At 51.6% G+C, this 20,507-nt stretch overlaps 1 protein-coding gene and 1 long non-coding RNA gene across 4 annotated transcripts; one reads left to right on the forward strand and one right to left on the reverse strand.

The window, feature by feature from the left end:
• Positions 1–60: 60 nt before the first annotated feature.
• On the reverse strand, positions 61–2,667 carry LOC131420187 (uncharacterized). 3 transcript variants are annotated; one of them, XM_058566017.1, is made up of 4 exons: positions 2,572–2,667; positions 2,215–2,282; positions 1,951–2,010; positions 61–1,837 (listed from the first exon to the last, which is right to left on the reverse strand). In XM_058566017.1, exons 2-4 carry the CDS (start codon positions 2,259–2,261, stop codon positions 1,681–1,683), a joined length of 264 nt encoding a protein of 87 aa, XP_058422000.1. In that variant the 5' UTR covers positions 2,262–2,282; positions 2,572–2,667; the 3' UTR covers positions 61–1,680. The 3 variants fall into 3 exon arrangements, with proteins under 3 accessions (XP_058422000.1, XP_058421998.1, XP_058421997.1); XM_058566015.1 differs by lacking the exon at positions 2,572–2,667 and adding an exon at positions 2,476–2,557; XM_058566014.1 differs by lacking the exon at positions 2,572–2,667 and having other exon boundaries at positions 2,215–2,565.
• Positions 2,293–5,274, forward strand: LOC131420189 (uncharacterized). Its single transcript, XR_009223493.1, has 2 exons — positions 2,293–2,378; positions 4,948–5,274. It is a non-coding gene; the product is annotated as an uncharacterized LOC131420189 (long non-coding RNA).
• The last annotated feature ends 15,233 nt before the right edge of the window (positions 5,275–20,507 follow it).

Raw genomic sequence — 20,507 nt, forward strand, 5'->3', positions numbered from 1 at the left:
CCTCCCATCTCCTTCCTGCCCCTTCTCTTCTAATCCCATACCCAGCCCCCCCCTTCCCCTCACCCCCCAATGCAAAACTCCTCCTCCGCCTCCTGTCGTTTCTTGGAAGCTGGGAACTGCCAAGGGTGGGGGCAGGCTGCTAAGTTCAGTGCCCCTGGCACCTTGAAGAATTTCCCAGTCTTGGTCTGGGGATTTCAACCCTCAAATCCTGCTCGGTATTTGAAATATAAACTGAGTCATAACCCAGGAATCCAGCTCTTATCTGGTTGTTGCAGGGGTGCCTTCTGCTCCATGGCCAGCTATCCTCTATGGGGCAGGCCTTCTTTTGGGATAGGGACTCACACCTTCCCTGAGCATGTCTTTCTGCTGCAGGGCTGCTGCAGCAATCAGGAGAGACCATCAGCTCCAAGAGTAGGAACTAGTCCCCATCCCAGGCCGAACAACTCAAGTTTCTCCCTCCTGTCCAAGATGAGGCTTGAAGGCTCTTCCCTGGAGTTTGTCTTGTGGATACTCAGGAATTCTGAGTGTCTTGGTGAGGTGTACGCCTGGGGCTGGACAGGGTACTCCACTTTTGATGGGGTTCTTGATGTGGACGTTGTAAGGAAATGGCTGAAGAGCCCAGATCTGTTCCTGAAGATGGCCATAATCCAGAGGTTACTCATCTTGAATTTCTAGTACTGAGGCCTTAGGGTCTTTCTCCTACCCTCCAGTCTGGACTTGTGCCCCAGAGCTTGGGTGCAGCCATTGAGGTGCCATTGTCTTGTCTCAGATCTTCTCCATAAGCTGGCTGTCTGCCACATACTTTATGGTCTTTCCTGGACCAGTCAGTCCGGAGACCTGAGAAGGCAAGAAATGAATTCTCCCTGGTATGCACACATCTCTCCCCTTTAGCTTTTCCAAAGAAAGGGCCAAGTCTCCCCAGCCACAACCTCCTGTGGCAGGAGCAGCTCCAGGCTGAAAATTAGTTTTGCCCCCACCCACAAAGTGGGCTGTCTCTTTAACTTAATCCTCTGGTGCCCTTTCTTGTGCTAGGGCCACTCCCTAAGTGAAAGCAGGCCCACAGTGACAAGACAGAAAGGGGTGGCAGCGGGCAGTGGCTCTTGGGTTCTCCTAGGGAGATAGCAAGAACTGCTAGGTGGGCTGACGCCAAGTGTCTTTAAACTTGGGATCAGACTGGAGGAGCTGCAAATTAGGGTATGAACTATAGGAAAGACCTCCAACAGTCCCAGTCACTCCCTGACGGCAGGCTGAGGGAGGCAGCTTCTAGGAATCTTCCTCTCCTCTCACAGCCTATTCCTACAACGCTGGGCTTAAAATATTTTAGATCCACTCCCAGGAAAAGAAGATTCTTCAGACAACTGGCAAAGTCCTGGTTAGGAAGAAGGTGTAGCAGAGAGCTGGGGTTGTCAGAAGACATCGATGTGGGGATAAGGTTGGAAGACCAGGCCAGGACTATTTAGTTGCCGCCATGTGTGGGGGGCAGTCACTATAGTAACAGGAAGCCTGACGTTGATGAGGGATCTTTAGGAATAACGGGGGCCTTGACATGGAAGGGCATCCCATGGCGGGGGTGGGGGAGGACGCCCTGTCATTAAGGAAACGGCCGACGTGGAGAAGGGCTCCTGGCCCGAAAGGCGGCAGCGGCGGCAGAGTCAGGAGGGCAGCACGGCGGGCTTTGGGTTAAATCTTTAATGCACCGGCTGGCTGGGCAGTGGCGGCGGGGGTGCGGCGGGGGAGGCCGCGACCGGAGCGCTGGGGAGCAGGGCCCAGGCCGTTTGACAGACAACTCATCAGGCCCCGCAGAGGCTCCAGCTTCTGCTCCCGGGGGTGCGCAGAGCTGTGGGGCGACCCGACAGCAGCATGAGGAGGGGCGGGGACTCCCGGATCCTCCCCTCCGAGCCCGAGCCGCGTCCATGCACCGGGCGGGTCCGCGGTGTCGCAGCCCCTCACCTCCGCTCCCTCCGCCACATGCGCAGCCAGGGAAAAAAGTAGAAGCAGCCCCAGTAGATCCTGCGGAGAGAGGGCAGAGGCGGGCCGGGCGGGGCGGGCTGGCCCCACAGGCCCCGCCCCTCGGCGCCCCGCCCCGCCCCCTGGTACCCGTCGCGGCCCCGCCCCCAGGAGGCCCCGCCCCCGCCCCTCCCGCCCGCGGGCAACCCGCGCCCTCCCCCACCCGGAGCGGCTGGGTTCCTCCTCCGCGGAACCGCCTCCACTCACTCCTCCTCCGCCTCCAGCGCCACCTCGTATCTCCTCAATCCCGACATGTCCTGGGCTCCGAACGTCTCCTGGGGAGCGGCACGATGGATCAAGGCCTCCCCAACCCCAGGCCCCCTTCTCGGCAATTCCCGGGACCGGTCTGGCTTGTCCCCAGGTAATCTGAGGTAGGTGCCCCCGGGAAGCCGCAGTTGCCACATCGGGACAGGGTGGGATGGGAGGTTTGGGAGGCACTGGACGTTAAGGGATGAGGATGTCGGTCACCTCGGGGGCGAGGGGCACTCAGGGCGGAAGGCTTGGCGGTCATGGGGCTGGGATACTTGGGGCCCCGGGTGAGGATTTGCGGGGGGCTGAGGTCACCTGGCGGGGGGCTGAGGGGTCGGCGCAGCCTAAACTCCCGCCCTCCCTGGCTCCACCCCGGAAACTGCCGTTACGGTTACGTCACAGGGACTCCGCGCGCGGGGGTGGGGCTTGCCTGTTACCCGGAAGGGGCGGGACCAGCTTTTCTTCAGAGGAGGCGGAGTCAAAACGTCACGCGAGGGGGTGGAGCCAGGGCGTGTCACTGAAGGGGCGGAGTCGGGGTTTATTATCCTGCGGGGCACAGGACCCCCTTGATAAGAATGGAGTCAGAGTTTGGCGCTTCACCCTGGGAGACGGAGACCGAAGCACCAGGCAGTGAGAAGAGGGCTTTAGGATGCGTCCAGTACTGTTTCCCCAATCCCCCTCCTCCTCTCCCTCTCCTTGGCTTCTGCCCTGCCGATGAACTTTCTTGTCTGCCCTATTGCAGTTGTATGACCCTGGGCTGTGGAGGAATAGGCCTCCAGGGACGGCCCAGTCTACACAGGCCAGGCCCCAGGATACTTGTTGGCTGAGTGGCCTGGGCCAGGGCACTTAATGGCCAGAGGGTCACAGCCCTTCCTCTCTGAGCTGAGACCTACTTCCTGTGATTTTTGTTCCTGCAGTCATTCAATAAAGAAGTCTTTATTGAGCGTCTGCTGTGTGCCAGGCACTGTGCTGGGCCTGGGGTTACAGCAGTAGAGAAGACAGGTGGAGTCTCTGCCCTCAGAGAGCTGTCATCTGGGTTGGAGATGGGGGATTGAAAGAGACCATCAGATCATTACAATAAACACATGCAGACTGGCTGGGGGAAGAAGAGGGTGCTGTGGGAAAGCCCAGAAAGAGGAATTACTCCAGTGTGGGAGGTTGGAAATAGCTGCCCCAGGGAGGGGGGAAGGGAGCCTTGTGGCTGGACTGTAGGGGAGAGAGTGACCAGAAATAAATGAAGTGGAAGTTCTCCCAGGCTAAAGTGTGGAGAACGGATATACCTACTTACTACCCCCCCAATCCCACCCTCTTTCTCCCTCTCATACCTATCTTCCCCTGCCTGGGCTACAGACAGGTGACACACAGATCCGTGGGTGCCAGTGGGCTATATTGGAAGCATTGCAGTCTGGGCGAGGAGGAGCTGTGCTCCCGCCACACTCAACCCCTCACTCTCACTCACACTCACAAGGACACTCCAGGCTCGCCCTGGCTGGGTCAGGTCTGGTGCAGGGGAGCTGGAGGCCTGATTCTCCCTTCTGGTCCGGGGTTCCCCAGGGCCACGGTGGTTCACATCACTTCACTCAGACACAGGGCTCCCTCTGGGGCTGTCATGCACTAACTGCTGTGGCGCTTGCTCTGGAGGAGGAAGGAGAGGCCAGGTCATGGGCTGGGGTCTTGGGCAGGGGCTCAAGGGAGGAGGCAGGGCTAGGGAGGGTCAGGTTTGCCTTTACAGAGTTCTTCTGCAGTCTCCGGATGATGCGGTCCACCCAGGGCTGGTCTGGTGGTGCACAGAGCTGGCGACCTCTCAGTGTGGTGAACCTGGAGTCAGAGAGAATGGAGCAGTCCTGGAACCGAGCTTCCTGGCAAGCCCTAGTATGAGGAGAAGAGCTGAGGACCACATCTGGGAATCTATTTCAGGGGCTTCCTTGTGAGGAGGGACTCAGCAGGGAGAAGGGAAGTAAGATGATGAGTGGAGGCCCAGGTGATGGAGGAGGTGAGTGGGAGGGGAGGCCTGACCACTCGCCACCTCCCACCCACAGGACAGCAGTATCCTGTAGCCATCCTTGAGGAGAAGATCAGAGCAAAAGGCACCAAAAATGTTCCTAAGGATTGAGTGTTGGTTCACCAAGAGATAGAGTTGGCATCACTCAGAGCAGGGGGGTGGGGTTAGCCTTAGGGCTTGAGGGACCATAGATGGGAAGGCCACAGCCCTGACTGGAATTCAGGACACTTGTGTCCAGTGCCATAGCTTTAGTGTTCCTCTCTCCCCCGCCCATGCGCACTGTCCTCTTCTTCCTCTGGAAACTCAGGCTGGAGGAGACAGAGCCTCTAGAAAGAAGGGCAGCCAGGGCCCAGGACCCATCCAGGCACTGAAATATGGAGGAACACCTGCGACACAGGTGTATCTGCATCACACAGGAGCACACACAGGGCACAGGCACACCCACACTGCACAAGCCCATGTGTAGACTGTATAGGAATACACACAATGCAGAGATATACCCACAGTGCACAGGGACACACAGTCATGAGGGCACACCCATTTGGCACATGTACACTCTCAGGTTCATAGACCTCTCTCAGACCTGAGTGTAGCCTGAACTCACAATCTCCTTCACAGACTCCCTGAGAGCTATGTGCGGGTCCCTGCTCTGCCACTCACCTTACCATTTTACCCCCTCCCCTTTCCAGGGGAGACCAAGAAATCAGTACGCTGAGAAGAGGAGTGGTGCTGCACAGGACCATGGAGGACGGATAGAGACGGACAGATGGGTAGAACCTTGGAAGCAGCACATGTGTGGATTGCAGGAGTCCTTCTGCTTGTGTGGAGCCTGTGTAGACTGTGTGAGGCTAGATGGGGGAGAGTGAGCAGAAGTGTGATGGCGAGAGTCCTGTGAGCATGCGTGTGTGAGCCTGTGTGAGGCTGTGGCTGTCTACTGTTTATGGCCACCTGAAGCTTTCATTTTCTATGTCCGGAAATTTCTTCCCTTCTGTGGTATAATAAAGAATTTGACTGGCCTTTGTCCCTGGTTCCTGAGAGGGAGACTCTAAATCTTTGGAATTTCCCAAGTAATGAGAGTATCTTTGTTATTTATGAACCCCTTGGATTATACCTGAGTTTATGCTGAGAGATGAGATGACTTAGGATGGGGACTGGTCACCTGAAAGACCAACCATGTCATTGCAGAATTGGGGCTTTGAGCCAGCCCAACCGGGGGGGGGTGAGGGTGCCTGGAGATTGAATTTAGTCACGTGGTCAACAGTTCGATCATATCTATGTGATGAAATCTCAATAAAAACCTTGGACACCAAAGTTGATGGATCTTCCTGGTTGGTGAACATATTGGTGTGCTGAGAGGGTGACGTGCCCTGTGTGTCTCTTCATTTGGCTGTTCCTGATGTTTATCCTTATAAAAAAATGAGTTTTAAGTATGGCACTCCTGAGTTCTCTGAGACACTCCAGTGAATTATTGAGCCTGAGGGCAGTTGTGAGAACCTTCTGGGCATGTAGCTAGTTAGTCAGAGATGCAGGTGGCCTGGTGACCCCACTTGTGGCTGGCATCTCAAGTAGGGGCAGGCTTGTTGAGATTGTGCCCTTAAACCTGTGGTGGCTAACACTAACTCTGGGTGGTTAGTATCTGAATTGAATTGCAGTATATGAGTTTGTAGCAGGATACTTTTCCACTAGATATGCTCCCCACTATCTCCCTCTCTCTGGGAGAACCTTTTTTCCCTTTCATAACTCCTCAGTAGCCTCCTTGTCCCCATTCACCCATTTCCCACTCCTTGTCTTTAGCTCCGAGAATCTCAGCAGTCCGCAGTTTGGAGGAAGGAAGGAGAGGTTGCACTGTTGCCCTTAGGGAAGATTTGCAGTGTTGTCTCCTCAGAGGCATTTGAACTATGAGACTTAAGGCTAGGGGTCAGGGCTTGGTTCAGAATTAGAGATTCAGTAAAGAGTGCCTCCCTCTTTCCCAGGTTTCTTCTCACCCCCACCTCTTCTGTGTGGTCCTAAGACCCCTGGAGAGGGAAAGATGGGACCCAGCTGGTCCCCTAGATTCCCTGAGGACAATCACAAGTAGCGGGATAAGGCTGGAGAAGGTCCCCTCCCAGGTTCCCCAGGTCTCCCTAGGCCTATCACAGTGCCTACCCATCCATCACCTGAGACCCACTCCTCCCTTGGACAAGCAGAGCTAAAGGGAAAGTTCTTTGGAAGCAGGTCCAGCTCCCCCACCTCACATTTCAGAACTCTAGGGCTTCACCCTCTGGCCCAGGCACTACTGTCACTCTCCCCATTAACACGTTTCCCTGTGTTCCAAGCTGAATCAGAGGAATAGATTGAGGTGAACCTGGCCTAGAACACCCCCTTCTTCTATCCTGCCTTCCCTATCCTGGGAATTAAGAGGGGATTTCTGAGGAGAGGGGCTGGTCAGCTCACAGACAAGGAATCTAGAGATGAGGGAGGGGAGCAAATTCTTTTTCTACCTGATGAGAGGGACCAAAGGAGGAGACCTCTCAGGAGAGACTAATTTTGGAGTGCTATTCTGTTTCCCATTCCCAGCCCTAGAGCATATGATGTGACAAACTTAACTGTGGGCCCATTTATTTCTGCCTTATCTGTCCACCATCCATCCATCCATCCATCCATCCATCCATCATATGTCCATATGTCCACCCATCTTTGTCTCTTCATCAGTCCATTCTTCCTTTTCCATCTTTCCTTTCATCTGTCTTTTCATATCTTCATCTCTGTTTATTCATCTGTATGTTCAACCATTATCGATCTATTAACACATCCATTCATTTATCTATCATTTGTGGTAATAATTAACATTTGTTTATCCTTAAGTGCCAGGCACCCTGCTAAATACTTGAAATTTGTTGTCTCATGACAAAGCTATGAAGTAGAGTGCCGTGAGCTATGTTTTTGTTCATGCAGACACTTTTCTATACTCCTTTTTAAGGTTCCTGTAGGGAACTCCTCTCCCATTTCACGTGGTCTTGGTAGGTCTGTCAACCACAGTGCTCTGATCAGAGTATCCCATTCTCTGGCCACTGTAATATACTGAAAAAGTGAGTATGTGTCATAAGCACAGTTAACCAGAGCTTTTCGTGGGATTTGATGTTAGGAGAAAGAGGGCCTCTGTTTTAGATCATTCTCCATAAAAATTTAGACTTGAGGCTTCCAGTAGCCATATTTCCTGCTGCTGGAAGACCACCTGTCTATAACAGGAATGAGGCCCAATGAAATCAAGTTAGGAGATGGCGATAACGTCTCTTGAACCCCTGGATCAAGTAGGGCTGAAATAGACTAAATCTTAACGGATCTAGTTATGTGATATGACAAATTTAACTTTTTGCTTAAGCTACTTTAAGTTGGGTTTTTGTCATTTGCAACAGAAAGAGCTCTGAATAATTATTATTATTATCCCCATTTTACAGATGAGGAAACTAAAACCCAGAAAGATTAATTTACCCAATGTTTCCCACCTTATAAATGGCAGAACATTGGCATTTGGAGCAAAACTCTGATATACTACCTATATATGTCTGTCTGTCCATCCGTGTATCCATCCATCTATCCATCCATCCATCCCATTCATTTATCTGACCATCCTTCAATGCTAAGACACCGAAGGCAATAAGCCTTGTCTCACTTGCCAACTCCAATTCTGAAGCTGGGTTTGGGTCAGAGATTAGCACACTTTTTCTGTGAGGGTCCGGATAGTAAAATTTAAGATTTTTCTGGCCATTCTGTCTTTGTAGTGACTACTCAGCTTTGCTCTTGTAGCCCAAAAGCAGCCGTAGACAATATATAAATGAATAGGCATGGCTGTATTCCAATAAAACTTTATTTAAAAAAATAGGTGGCAGGCTGGATTTGGCCCATGGGCCATAATTTGCTAATCCTTGGTCTAGATCTGTGGGGAAGACACATGTCCTACCGTTGTTGGGAACATGAGTAGAGAGTGGGAACATGTATGCCTTGCATTTGCCATTACTAATGTAGTGGAAACAACAGGATTTTTATACTCAAACTCTTGTGTTTGAATCTGGCTTTATGACCTTGGACAGATGAGGGAAGAGGTGACAGTTTCCTCATCTGTAAAATGGGAATAATATATATCTGGTGAGGTGGGACATGTGCCTGACTCACAGTGGGCACTCAATGAAAGTTAGGTCTGTCCCCCTTTCTTGTTCGTCACCTACCATGTATCACCAGTATCAGGAGGCCTCTCTCTCTTCAGGGCATCTCAGCATGCAGTTAGGACAGCTCAGTCTGGCTTATTGAGTTCAGGAGCCCAGCTTCTAAGAATGAGCTTTCATACAAGTTACGTAGATTACGCTCTTGCCAACTCCAAATTTCTCTTTCTAGTAGCTCTACCCCAACTCTTATCTGCCCTGTTCCAAACCTAAAGCCACTCTAGTGCTCAGCAAAACAAAGGGCTCTCCAGTCAACAGGCCGCATTAGACCTAGAAGCTGTTTAGCCATCCTCTTTTATGAAGTCCACCACTCAAGATATCATCCTGTTCTCCAGGGGGCTTTTCAGCCTATTTCTTCCAAACAAACACTCCTCTCCAGGAGAAAAGATTGTGTCCATGTGTGTTTGTGTGTCTGTGCCCATGTCCGTGTGTGTAATCATGTATATGTGTCTCTATGTGCGTTTGTGTCCGTATTGTGATTATATGCCTAAATGTCTGTGGTGTGTCCTTGATGTATGTGAGTGATTGACTATATGCCTGTGTGTGGGGGGGTACAGACATATGTGGGTGGGTGAGGGTGTTGGCACTAGTGTGTTTGTGTGTGAGCATATGTTCTGACTGCTTGTCCATCCATTTCTTTGTGGCTCTCAGCCTCCCATGGCCTGCAGGGGGCGGCCAGTGCACAGGGAAAAGGGGATATGAGGCTCCTGGCCTGGGCTCAGCCTCCTGGGGCCTGCAGAGGGCATCTAGTATATAGGGGAAATAGGATTTAGGGCTCCTGGTCTGTGGAAGGAGGGCTCTGGCCTGAGGAGGCTGGGCTATCTTGTTCCAGAAAGGAGCTGGAAATGAGCACGAAACCAGATGACTCAGCTCCTGAAAGTCCCTGATCCTGGGAAGGGGTCTGCTTCACATCCCCTCCTTCTCCAAACCCTCCCTCCATATCCAGAGGGTCCCTATCCAGTTAGAGGGCAGAGCTTGGCCCTGCAGTCCCAGAGTGTGGGTGACACATTGCACAGGACTTCTGGAGGTGACGAGACATCAGGATGGGGGAAGTCTTGAGCAATAGCACACCCCCCTTCCCTGCCTCTTGCCCTCTGGAGTCTGAAGTAACACCACTGTCAGTGTTTCCCGAACAGCCCCTCTCCTTCATTTCTTGCAATTTGGGCCACTCTGAGCCCCAGGGTTCCTGAGCCTGGGCTGAGCTTGCTTGGAAGAAGCTCAGGAGACAAGGGCCCCTGAACCCGAAGCAGAAGGTGACCTATGTGGCTGGAGATGGGGTGCCCTGGGAGGTCAGAGGAGTGGCAGGGGAGGCTGCCTGGTGGAGGGAGCTCTGCAGGGCCATGAGGATGGGTGAGGCAGGAAGGAGGACATTCCAGGTAGAATGAACAGCAAACACAAGGCTCAGAGGAGGGACAGGGGTTTGTGATTAATCCCCATGTGGGTGAGGTGGGGGAAAGGCAAGTGGGGAGAGAGGCTATGTGTATGGGGGAGGTGGACTGGGGTAGTTATTTCTGGCAGATCTACCTTTAGAAAGAATCTTGAGGATGGAACTGTGGGGATGGCCAGCCCGGGGGCTGCAACTGCCCGGAGGAGGGAGGCTGAAGCCAGGGCTGGGCTGTAGCAGTGGGCTGGGAAAGAGGCACAGACACCAGAGACATAAAGAGGCAGAAGGCTTTTGACTTGGTGGCCAACCGAAGTGAAGGGAAGAAGCAGGTAGAAGAGCTGGGGGTGATGTACAGATCTTCCTCTGGGTTCCAGGCTGCAGAGCCAACTGCCTATTTGGGATTTCCTCTTGGCTCTCTCACAGAAACCTTATTCCAAACCAAACTCTTGATTCCCAGTACCTCCCTCCCAGCTTGTCTCCTCCAGTCATCCACCACAGAGAATGTCACTACCATCCCTCTAGTTGCTCAGGCCTGCAGACTGGTGTCATCCTGGTTTTCCCCTTTCCCTCAGGCCTCAAATATAAGCTATCAGCTCAGCCTGCTATTCTGTTTCATAAGTATGTCTTGAACTTTCCTCTGTTCTAACTGCCACCAGCTGGGTCAGGTTAGCATCGTTTCTTTCCTGGACTACTGAAGAGCCCGCTGACCTCCCCATTGCCCTATATAGCCCATTTTCCAGACTTCCAGGAGGGTCTTCTTAAACCGTTAATGAGGTCATGTTGCTCCTCTGCTTACCTCTTTCATAGCCTTAGGACAAAATCCACACTCCTTCCTGTCGCCTGCAAAGACTTGGATCATGCGACACCAGCCTCCTGGCCTGCCCCACCTTGTGGCCTCTCCTCCTTGCCCACTATGCTCCAGCCACACTGGTCTTTTCTCTTTGAATGGCTGACTTCTCCTTTAGGTGTTAGCTTAAATATCATCTCCTCAAAGAGTCCTTCCCTGGCCACCCTATTTCAATCTAAAACATGTCATTGCCATCTCCTGTTTTTGTCTTTCTTAGCCCTTTTTGTTGTGTCTTTCATACACATATCTAATTTGAAATTCTTTTATTTATATGTTGTAGCAGACCTTTGTTGTTTTTGACTGACCACGTTTGAACCTCCTGCCCACAAAAAAACCTGATAGGCTGGATACTTGCTTTCTCAGTCCCGAGTGCAGTTAGGGAGTCTTCCCATGGCCTAGTTTAGCCAATCAGATGCACTCTCTCAGACTGTAGATTGGAGCTAGTGATGAAAAGGAGCAGAGACTGTAGGGAATCCATTTTGGTGGTGGTGGTGGTAAAAATGGCAGTGCCAGCCTCTGCCACTCGGCCCCTTAACTCAGCAGATGCAGTGGTGTCTGTGGCTGACTGCCATGCCGTAAAAGGCCGATGAGGTTGCTTACACTCCCCGCATGCCTACTCCTGTGTTGTCACCACACTTTCCTTAGTCCACACCTGTGGCCCATGGAGAGTTCCCTGTGACCATTGACCCACAAGGCCATTTTTGAGCCAGGCTTATATGGTTCTGAACAGTTTGCCTGAACCAGCTTGGGGTGGACCGCTACAGTGTTAAAGCTCCATTCAGGGTGATCCTGAAGGACAGTGGAGAAAAGCATTTTTCCAGTGTGCAGAACATCTTATTATTCATTTTTCCTGAAAGGGGAGTGGTTTCTTTGGATTGGAAGCTGAGACCACCATCTGGCTTGGGCTTCTCATGCCACAGGGTGAATGGGCATGGGAGGTCATCCTGACTATTGAGGGGAAATAAGGCTGCTGCTACATGATGGGGTCATGGAGGAGTGTAAAGGCACCCAGGTGATCCCTGGGGTACCTGGAGCACCTCCTGGTGATGCCATGCCCAGTGGTCAAAGTTAATGGAGGAACCCTTTAACCTTCATCAGGCAGGACCACCAGGGGTTAGTATCCCTTGGGTATGAAGGTTTGGGTCCCTTAGCAGGCATAGAATGTCAGCTAGCTGAAATGCCAGTTGGGGGTAAAGGGAATAAGTCATAGAGGAAGTGTGGTAAAGTGAATTCTAGATTCCTGTCCCCTGGTGTGCACGCCCTGTAAAATTGCCTTGCTTTGAGGGGTTCCCCTTGACTTCTTGACCTGTAAATATGATGGGATATCACTCTTATGATTAAATTATTGCTATATGGCAAAAATGAAGGGATTTTACAGATGTAATTAGGGTCCCTAATCCATTGACTCTGAGTTACTCAAAAGGGAGATTATCCTGGGTGGGCTTGACCTAATCAGGTGAGACCTTTAAAAAGGTGTCTGGAGATAAGAAGCAGCAGCAGATGCTCTCACGTTGGCCTTGAAGAAGCAAACTGCCATGTTGTGGAGAGGGCTGTGTAGCAGGGAGTAGCAGGCAGCTCTAGGAACTGAGGGCCTCGGTCCTACAACCACAACTGCCAACACCCAGTGAGTTCGGAAGAGAACTCCAAGCCTGAGATGAGCTCGCAGCCCTGGCAGACACCTGAGCTCAGCCTGGTGAGACTCTGAGCAGAGGACCCAGTCAACGTGTACCTGGACTGCTGACCCACAGCAACTGTGAGGTAATAAATTTGGACTTTTTGAAGCCGCTAAAGTTGTGGTGATTTGATGCACAGCAATAGAAAACTAGTACAGGAGGGAAGTAGTAAATGCCAGCTCAGCCCCAGGACCAGTTTCAGAAGTACCAACTGTGGCTCTTATCCAGATTTCCTGCCTGGTTGTGAAATGCCTCTCTTTCTTTAACTGACTCTCCTTTTCTTTCATCCTCCTCTGTTCCATTCTTGAGTAGAGATCGTTGTGGTGATGTCACTACTAGTCCCCAAGATTCTGGTTTACTTCTCCTCCTGGCAGTGCCCCCTTGAAGTTAGGCATGGCTGTGTGACCCACTTTGGCCCATGAAATGTGTGCAGAAGTGACATGTGTCATCTGTGGGTAGAAGCGTTTAAGCAAGGGTTCCCGTTGCTGTCTTCCCTGGCCGGAATGATCATGGAGACATGTATTGAGATGAAGGAACATGCCAAAAGATCAAGGCGGCCTGGAATGTTGAGCCACCATATGGGGAACAGCTGTGCTAGAGACCCACCTGCACCCACAGTAGTCTTGGTATGCATGGGGAATAGAATTTTGTTGCATTAAGCCACTCAGATTTGGGTGGCATTTGTTGTTGCAGCATAACCCAGCCTATCCTGATCAATCAGGTGGGTCTTGGTGGTGGTTACCAGGTGTTGTAGAATAGGGAGATGAGATTACAACAAAACTAGAGGAGGAATGGACATTACCTCAAGATCTTGGATTCAGAATTGGATTTTGCTATGGCTTGTATGGTGTCACCCCAGAATTCATATGTTGAAACCCTAACTCCCAATGTGACTGTGTCTGGGATAGGATCTTTAGGAACTAATTAAGGTGAAATGAGGTCATAAGGGTGGGGCCCTAATCTGATAGGACTGTAGCCTTACAAGAACGTGGCCATCTGCAAGCCAGAAAGAGAGCTCTCACCTGACCATGCTGATACCTTGAACTTGAACTTCTAACTTCCAGAACTGTGAGAAAGTAAGTTTCTGTTGTTTAAGCCACCCAGTCTATGGTATTTTATTGGCAGCCCAAGCTGACTAAGACAGATGTGGTAATTGCTAAGGCTCTGAATAGTCTCTCTTTGGGGAGGGGTGAACTTTTTTGATTGTATAAGCAAAAGTAATATTAAGTTAGGTAATACTCTTAGATTTTTAAAAAGTTTAGGGTTTGAAAAGAAGGATGAATGTTGATGTTGAGTGGACTATAGAGATATTTATCATTTTTTTCACTGCCCACAACCTTAACCCTTCCTATGTTTGAGGAATTTCCTATCACATTAGTCTTGGTCACCGGGAGAGCTTGGCTTCCATCGTAGAATCCCTAAAGGTAACATACTAGTTTTCCTAGCCCCCTTTGCAGCTAGGACTTGGGCACATGACCTCGGCTTAGCCAATCAGAAGCACTTTCCAAGGATTGTGACTAGGAAGCTAGTGGTGATGCAAAGGAGCAGGGTTAGTAGGGAATCCATTTTGGTGGTGGTAGGAGTGGTGGTGGAAGTGATGTCTGTTTTCCAGGGGCAGCTGTAGCTGTGATAACAGAACTGGAATCTGGCAGACTGACCACCTAACCTTTGTGGGGCTCGGGGCAACAGTACAAATGGAGGCCCACCCACCATATAGCTAAACATTTAACAGTTATAAATCAAGCTAACAAATTGTCAAATAAAAATGTATCTCTCTTACTACCTTGAAAAATATACTTTCAAAACAATTTGAAAGCTAAGTTCAAATTTAGAATTCTTGGACTCCTTAGAGTTCCATGACAGAATGAGGTGATAGACGAAAGCCAAGATCCAGTGCCCTACTTGTCCTCTTCCTCTTCCTACCTTAACTTCCTTCCATCCTGTGCCGGGAATGGCCTCATGAGCCTGGGCGTGGACACTACCGGCCCATACGTACAAGCTCCTTCCACGTTCCCTGCAAATAGCTACCCTCCCCACTGAGTAGTGTGCACATCAGTGACACAGTCCATCCCAGGAAGGACAGATCTGAGCAAGAGGCCTACATGGATTCTGCAAGCTGCGTGGGGCCACTGGGGCAGGGAATTCTCTGGAATTCAGTTCCTGAAATGTGGTCTAGAAGGAGAAGCATGAGCCCCAGGTGGACATGACCCTCAGCTCTGTGTCCTCTTGCCCTGTGTCCAGAGATATGACTGGAGGAGGGCCAGAGCAGGGCCCTCTAAAACATGGAGTGAGGGCAGGGGCCCCAGTTGTCTGGACATAGGGGTGGCACTGGCATTTGGCGTCGCCTTTTGGTGATGCCACCATGCTGTCCTGGAGGGCTGTCTGCATGGTCCTGGCTCTACTGCGTCCCTTGGGGTGGTCTGGCTACTCAGGCTCCCTTGCTCTTCCATTGTTTTCACCTTCCCAGGGGCTTTACCATAAATTACTTTTCTGTTGAAATCAGCTGGTGAGCTTCAGTGGCTTACAAGTAAGAATCTTGATGAATACATTTGTCTATTTGCCTTTTTTGAGGGGAGGGTTAACGTAACCCTCATTAGAAGGTTACATTCGCTTCATGAAGCTCAAGACCGTATCTGTCTTGTTCACTGTTGTATCACCAGGGCCTAGAACAGTGCCTGGCAGGCATACATGTTCTGGGTACAGACAGTGAAGTGGCATCTCTTTAGACACTTTAGGTTTTGCCAGGGCTGGGACCCTATGTCATGGCAGCTCTGAGACTACTGGGGGCCCTACACTAACAGATGACACTTAGGGCTGCCATGCCAAGAGGTGTCATTTACATAGACTACAGGGAAAATGGTGTCCCTGTCTGACAGGTGTGCATGTTCCTGACAGCGATAGGATTTCCTGAGAGGAATGGCGGCCTGATGGTAATAGGGGGCCTTGACATTAATGGAGGTCCTATCAGCAATGGGGACGCCGATAGGTATTGGGATACCCTGTCAGGGTTCCTGAATTGATGGAGGGCTTGACAGTGCTGGGCTCCTGGTAGGAAGGGTTGGCTTCCTTTTGGGGAAGGATCCTTCAAATGATGGTCTGACAGATAAGAGGTCAGCAGGGTGGTTGGGGTTTTGATGGGGATGGATCCAAATTTCCAGGGAGGGTGATTCTGCGATCCAGAGCCCTGGAGGGTCTGGTTATCCAATTAGGGGAGTGTCAAAGCTGCTGGGGTTAAAGTCATCCCACTTGGGCGGGTTGGGGGCCAGGGTAGCTCACATCTTCTGCTTCCCCACAGGAGCACAAGGGAGACTCTAATATCCTAAGAACAGAAGCAGATGGGGGTCTGACTCTCCTAGCTGCTCAAATCCTTAGAATTGTGCCCTTGCCCTTGTCCTTGACCCCTGTCCAGCCCATCCCTGGCCCCTCAGGAGACTGAAGTGGACCCCAGAAGCGAGTCCTGCAGGGGTCTGATCCCAACCCTGCTGTCCCCAGATGCTCTGCCCTGCAGAGGTCGCAGCCAGGCTGGCTCAGAGGCCATCAGAGAGGCCCTAGCTCAGAAGCCTTTCCCAACCTCCTCCAGAAGCCCCGCCCACAGGACGGGTCCTGCCCCTGCCCCTGCCCTCAGATCTCAGCCCTTTCCCTCATTCCTCCTTTCCTTTCAGTGTCACCAGGTCCTGGCCTCTGATACTACCCTGGGAATGGAGATAAGAAGGTGGGCACGGCTGTAGCCTGATCCCCTTCTCTGTGGCTCCACTCTTGGGAAAACTGAGGCCTGAGCAGACCTCCAGAACCCGTGCCCATTCCTCCTGGAGGCTCAGGCGCTGGGGTCCTGCCTGAGACCTCCAGCCTCTCTTGTTTTTTCCTGGTTCTTCCTAGGAAGCCAAGCCTTTCCACCCAACGGGACATCCCAGCCCCCAGCCCTCAGCCCTCAGCCCAAGTGCCACGGGTCAGGCAGACTTGGGCTGCAGTCTCAGCCTTGCCACTCACTAGCTGAGTGGACTTGGGAGGTCAGTCTACCTCTCTGTGCCTCGGTTTCCTCACACATAGAATGGGACTAATGATCCCCTCCTCAGAGGGTTGTTTGAGGATGCAATGATATAATGCACATAAAGGACTCAGCTTGGAGCCTGGCAGATGGTCAGCACCCCGAAGTAATGGCTTTCCCTATAGCCTGAGGGCTACTTGCTCAGACCTGGCCGTGACATATTGTTCCCCATTTTTACTTAGGAGATGGGTCGCCTCAGACCGGTGGTATCTGTAGTGGCTAAGAGTGCAGATTCTGGAGCCACAGTGCCCGGCTAGGATCCCCGGCTCTTCCACTTAGCCGGCTGTGCAGCCCGGGCACGTTACTTCACCTTTGCACCACAGTTTCCTCAGCTGCAACCGCAGCACGAGGACAGCACGGAAGCCGTGCCCAGCCCCTAGGAAGCACTGGTGGTGAGTTAGCTAGTACTGCAAAGCCATGTCCTTCCATGTGGACAAAGTCTCGGGGCCATTGAGGAAGTTCTCTGACCAGAGAAGGGCCTGCATCTTCCTGCAGAGGGGCCCTTGAGGAAACTCCCCACTTGGGAGCCCTGCTCCTTTGTAAGACTGTAATTCCCAAGGTTTTCTGGCTGTTTCTGAGTTTCCCGGATGCCAGAGAAGGGGAGCATGGGGTGGGGGTTTACCGAGAACTCAAACATGTGATGGTGAAAATATGATCAAAACCGTCTGGGGCTGGCTCTGACCAAACCATTCCCCATGCCGCAGAGGCAGCCCCGCTGTCTTGAGAACTGGATGTGCTCCAGGTGTGAGTGTGTGGGGGGGTGCATCGTGGGAACGAGCCGCACTCAGCTCCATTTTGTGTTAATCAAATGTGTACTGGGCCTTGTTCTGTGCCAGCCCCTGTGGAGAGGAATGTTGGCAGTGGAGATGGACAGGCCAATCCCTTCCCCTGGGAGCTCTGTCAATAGACAGGACAGGAAGTTTTTGTCCACCACGTAGGCAGACAAAAAGGCTGGGAGCTCCCTGAGCAGGGATGTCAGGTTCCTGTAGGGAGATGTTGGCTGCTGGGACCACAGGCCTTCTGGGGAGGGAGGTATCGCTCAGCTGCTGGCCTTGAACCTGTAGTAGGCGCCATGTGCGCTACAGAGGAAGCTGTCTCCCTAGGGGCAGGCAGCAAGGCCTCTGTATCCTGACTGGGGAGCTAAGAGTCCATACCACCGTCAGATCTGGCAGCTTCGTCATTGTCAGGTCAGCAGGTAGGCCCCGGGCGCACTAGAACTCAGGATAAAACAAGATCTAGTGCTTGTCAAGACATCAGAGTGAAATGGGCAGGTGTTGATTAGACGAAGTCACAGTGCTGAGAATGTTGGAGAGGGGTGGGACAAGTCACAGGTTGCTGAGCTAAGCCCTCATGTATCTGGCAGGGAGGTTAGGGCATGTGACCCAGGGCCCAAGAGGGTTGGTGGCTGGGGGTGGGATGAAGAGGGAGGGAGAAGTTTTCTTGTCTGAAACTCATGATGCATTTTAGAAATGGTAGTCAGGCCCTCAGTAGAGTTTTCAAAGATTTCTTTATGCCAACCAGTAGATAACAAGAATATTGATAGAAAAGACCTAAGCCGTGGATCCTGAGAGAGTCTTGCCAGAGAGAAGGAAGTGGAAGAGGAGGTTATAGCATGACCTCCTTCTTTCTTGGGTGGAACTAACTAGAAAGAAAGGGGGAAATGCAGATATATAGGGCATCAAAGACTGATTTAAGATAGGTGCTCAATACTTTATAGGTAGTGGTGTTTATTTTATTTTATTTTTGCTAAGGAAAATTCGCCCTGAGCTAACATCCGTGCCAATCTTCCTCTGTTTTTTCATATGTGGGCCACCAGCACAGCATGGCTGCTAACAGAGGGTATAGGTCCACACCTGGGAACCAAATCCAGGCTGCCGAAGTGGAGTGCGCTGAACTTAACTACTAGGCCACCAGGGCTGGCCCTACTTTATTTTTTATTGAGGTAACATTGGTTTATAACATTATATAAATTTCAGGTATATATCATTATAGTTTGACTTCTGTATAGACTACATCATGTTCACCACCAAAAGTCTAGTTTCCATTCATCATTGTACAAATGTCCCCCTTTACCCCTTTCACCCTCCCCTACCCCCCTTCCTCTCTGGTAACCACCAATCTGTTCTCTGTATCTATGCGTTTGTTTATTGTTGTTGTTGTTTTATCTTCCTCATGAGTGAAATCATACAGTATTTGGCTTTCTCCATCTGGCTTATTTCACAGTTTCAGACAGCCAACTTGAAAACTTTTCAAACAAACCCTATTGCAAATTGGGGATTATCCTTATGAGCTTATAGCCAGCATTGCCAGAGGTTGGAAGGAAATAGCCATGAAAACAAATAGATTATTCTCATTTATACAATTAACAAAAGTAATGTTTGACTTTTTGACTTAAGTGCCCAGAATTGAATTTTTGGTCAGTGATTAAGAAGGCTGGCATCATATTGCATGAAAAAGTGCCATAATTAAAAATACTATGATACATATATTAAAAAAAAAAAGAGGGAGAAAGCCAGGAGGGAAAGCGCTGGCTGGAGAAGCGGTGGGGAGGACCACATGCCTGCTCCCCACGGGGCTCTGGTGTTCACCCCTCAGGCTTTCTCCAATTCTTCATTCCACAGGCCTCCGGGTCCAGCAGGGGGCTGTTCTAGCTGCTACAGTAGCTCCTGGGTTATATTCCCTCTTTCCGAACCTCAGCTTCCCCTTTATTCCCAGAGGGTGGTCCCTGGGGCCCCAGGCTGTGGGGACGTTTCTGAATATGCATGACTTTGGGGGAGCCTGTTTGAATGCTGGGGGTTAGCCTGAGACCCAAAGATTCAGGAGTCAAGTTTTTGTTTGGAGAGACTCATAAAAATTAAGCTCCTGCTCCCACCTAACAGATGGGGAACTAAGGCCTTGGAGGGGGAGTGAGGAAGGGACTTGCCCAGAGTCGCACAGTGAGGGGCAGAAACAGGATTGTGGGGTTGGGGGCTGGGCATTGAGCTCCTGACCTGTTCCTGGACTCCCTGTGGCAGTGTCAGAGAGGCAGTGTCCAGGGGCATCTGTTCTGGTAGCACCTTCCTCAGGGCTCCCACCCTCCCCTCCCCTGCTCTGTCTGTGTGTTCCCCGAGGGTCCAGAGGGAGAGGTTGTGTCTGCCTCTGTGGCAGGCTGACCTCCACTTGGCTTCACTGGGAACTGAGAATGATTTTGGGCAATGTGCCCCCCCACACCTGTTTTGTTCTCTGCCTGCTGGTGTACAGGGCACTCGGTCCAAAGGGTGTCCACAGTTGGGACCTGTGGAACACCATGGGTGGCTGACTTAATGGATGGATGCGTAGATGGAGGTGTGGGTGGATGGGTGGATGGAGGTCTAATGGATGCAGAGACAGCTGGCTGGCTGGATGGATGCATGGATGCATGAATGGATGGGTAATTTCCCCCAGGCAGCAGAGCCAAACTTCCCAGCCATAGCAGTTGTTCCTGCAAACTATCCGCATCCCACCCACTCATTGTGACTCTAAGACCTGGGATATCTGAGATTTTGAACACCTACTTCTGGAAGCAGGGGAGAGGAAGAAGGTGCCATGCTCTCAGCTCAGTGAGGAGGGGTTGGCACAACCCCTTACCACCGCTCCCTATCCCAGGCTGCCCAGGCCTGCTCAGGCCTGTTTTACCCGATGAGGTATACCTGGTCTAATGATGGCCCCAGTTCCTGGGCGAGGTTGCTTAGCCTGTGTCCTGGCTGCCATTCCAACCCCAGTGGCACAGACTGGCTGCTCCCAGCTGGACAGGCTGTTAGGGGACACAGCCAGGAGGCCAGCCAGCTTCCCCAGGGGCCTTCCCAAGCAGAAGGAGCTCACTCCTCCCAGAGCAGCCCTGTGGGATGCTACCAGAGTCACAGGACTTTCATCTCCCAGAGCTGAGACTCCTTCCCTGTGATGCCCCTGGCCTCAGCGTTTCCTTGGCCCTGAAGCCCAGGTGGGCTGCAGGCTGCTGGGGGGTTACTGCATGAATCTCCCTGGCTCCCTGACTGCTCATTCTTCCATCCTCTCGAGCCTCTCCTACTCTGACCTCTGGCTCCCAAGTCTGTCAGTATCCCTGAGAAGTGTGACCCCAGGATT

The sequence above is a fragment of the Diceros bicornis genome, chromosome 22, assembly GCF_020826845.1.
Source record: "Diceros bicornis minor isolate mBicDic1 chromosome 22, mDicBic1.mat.cur, whole genome shotgun sequence".
NCBI lineage: Eukaryota > Metazoa > Chordata > Mammalia > Perissodactyla > Rhinocerotidae > Diceros > Diceros bicornis.

Excerpts from the sequence above, each read along its gene's own strand:
- LOC131420187 (XM_058566014.1), bottom strand. The coding sequence starts at position 2,411 with ATGTGGCAACTGCGGCTTCCCGGGGGCACCTACCTCAGATTACCTGGG. Across the intron at positions 2,011-2,214 it reads GCGCTGGAGGCGGAGGAGGA|GATCTACTGGGGCTGCTTCT; the intron begins GTGAGTGGAGGC and ends CTCTCTCCGCAG. Across the intron at positions 1,838-1,950 it reads ATGTGGCGGAGGGAGCGGAG|CTCTGCGCACCCCCGGGAGC; the intron begins GTGAGGGGCTGC and ends GTCGCCCCACAG.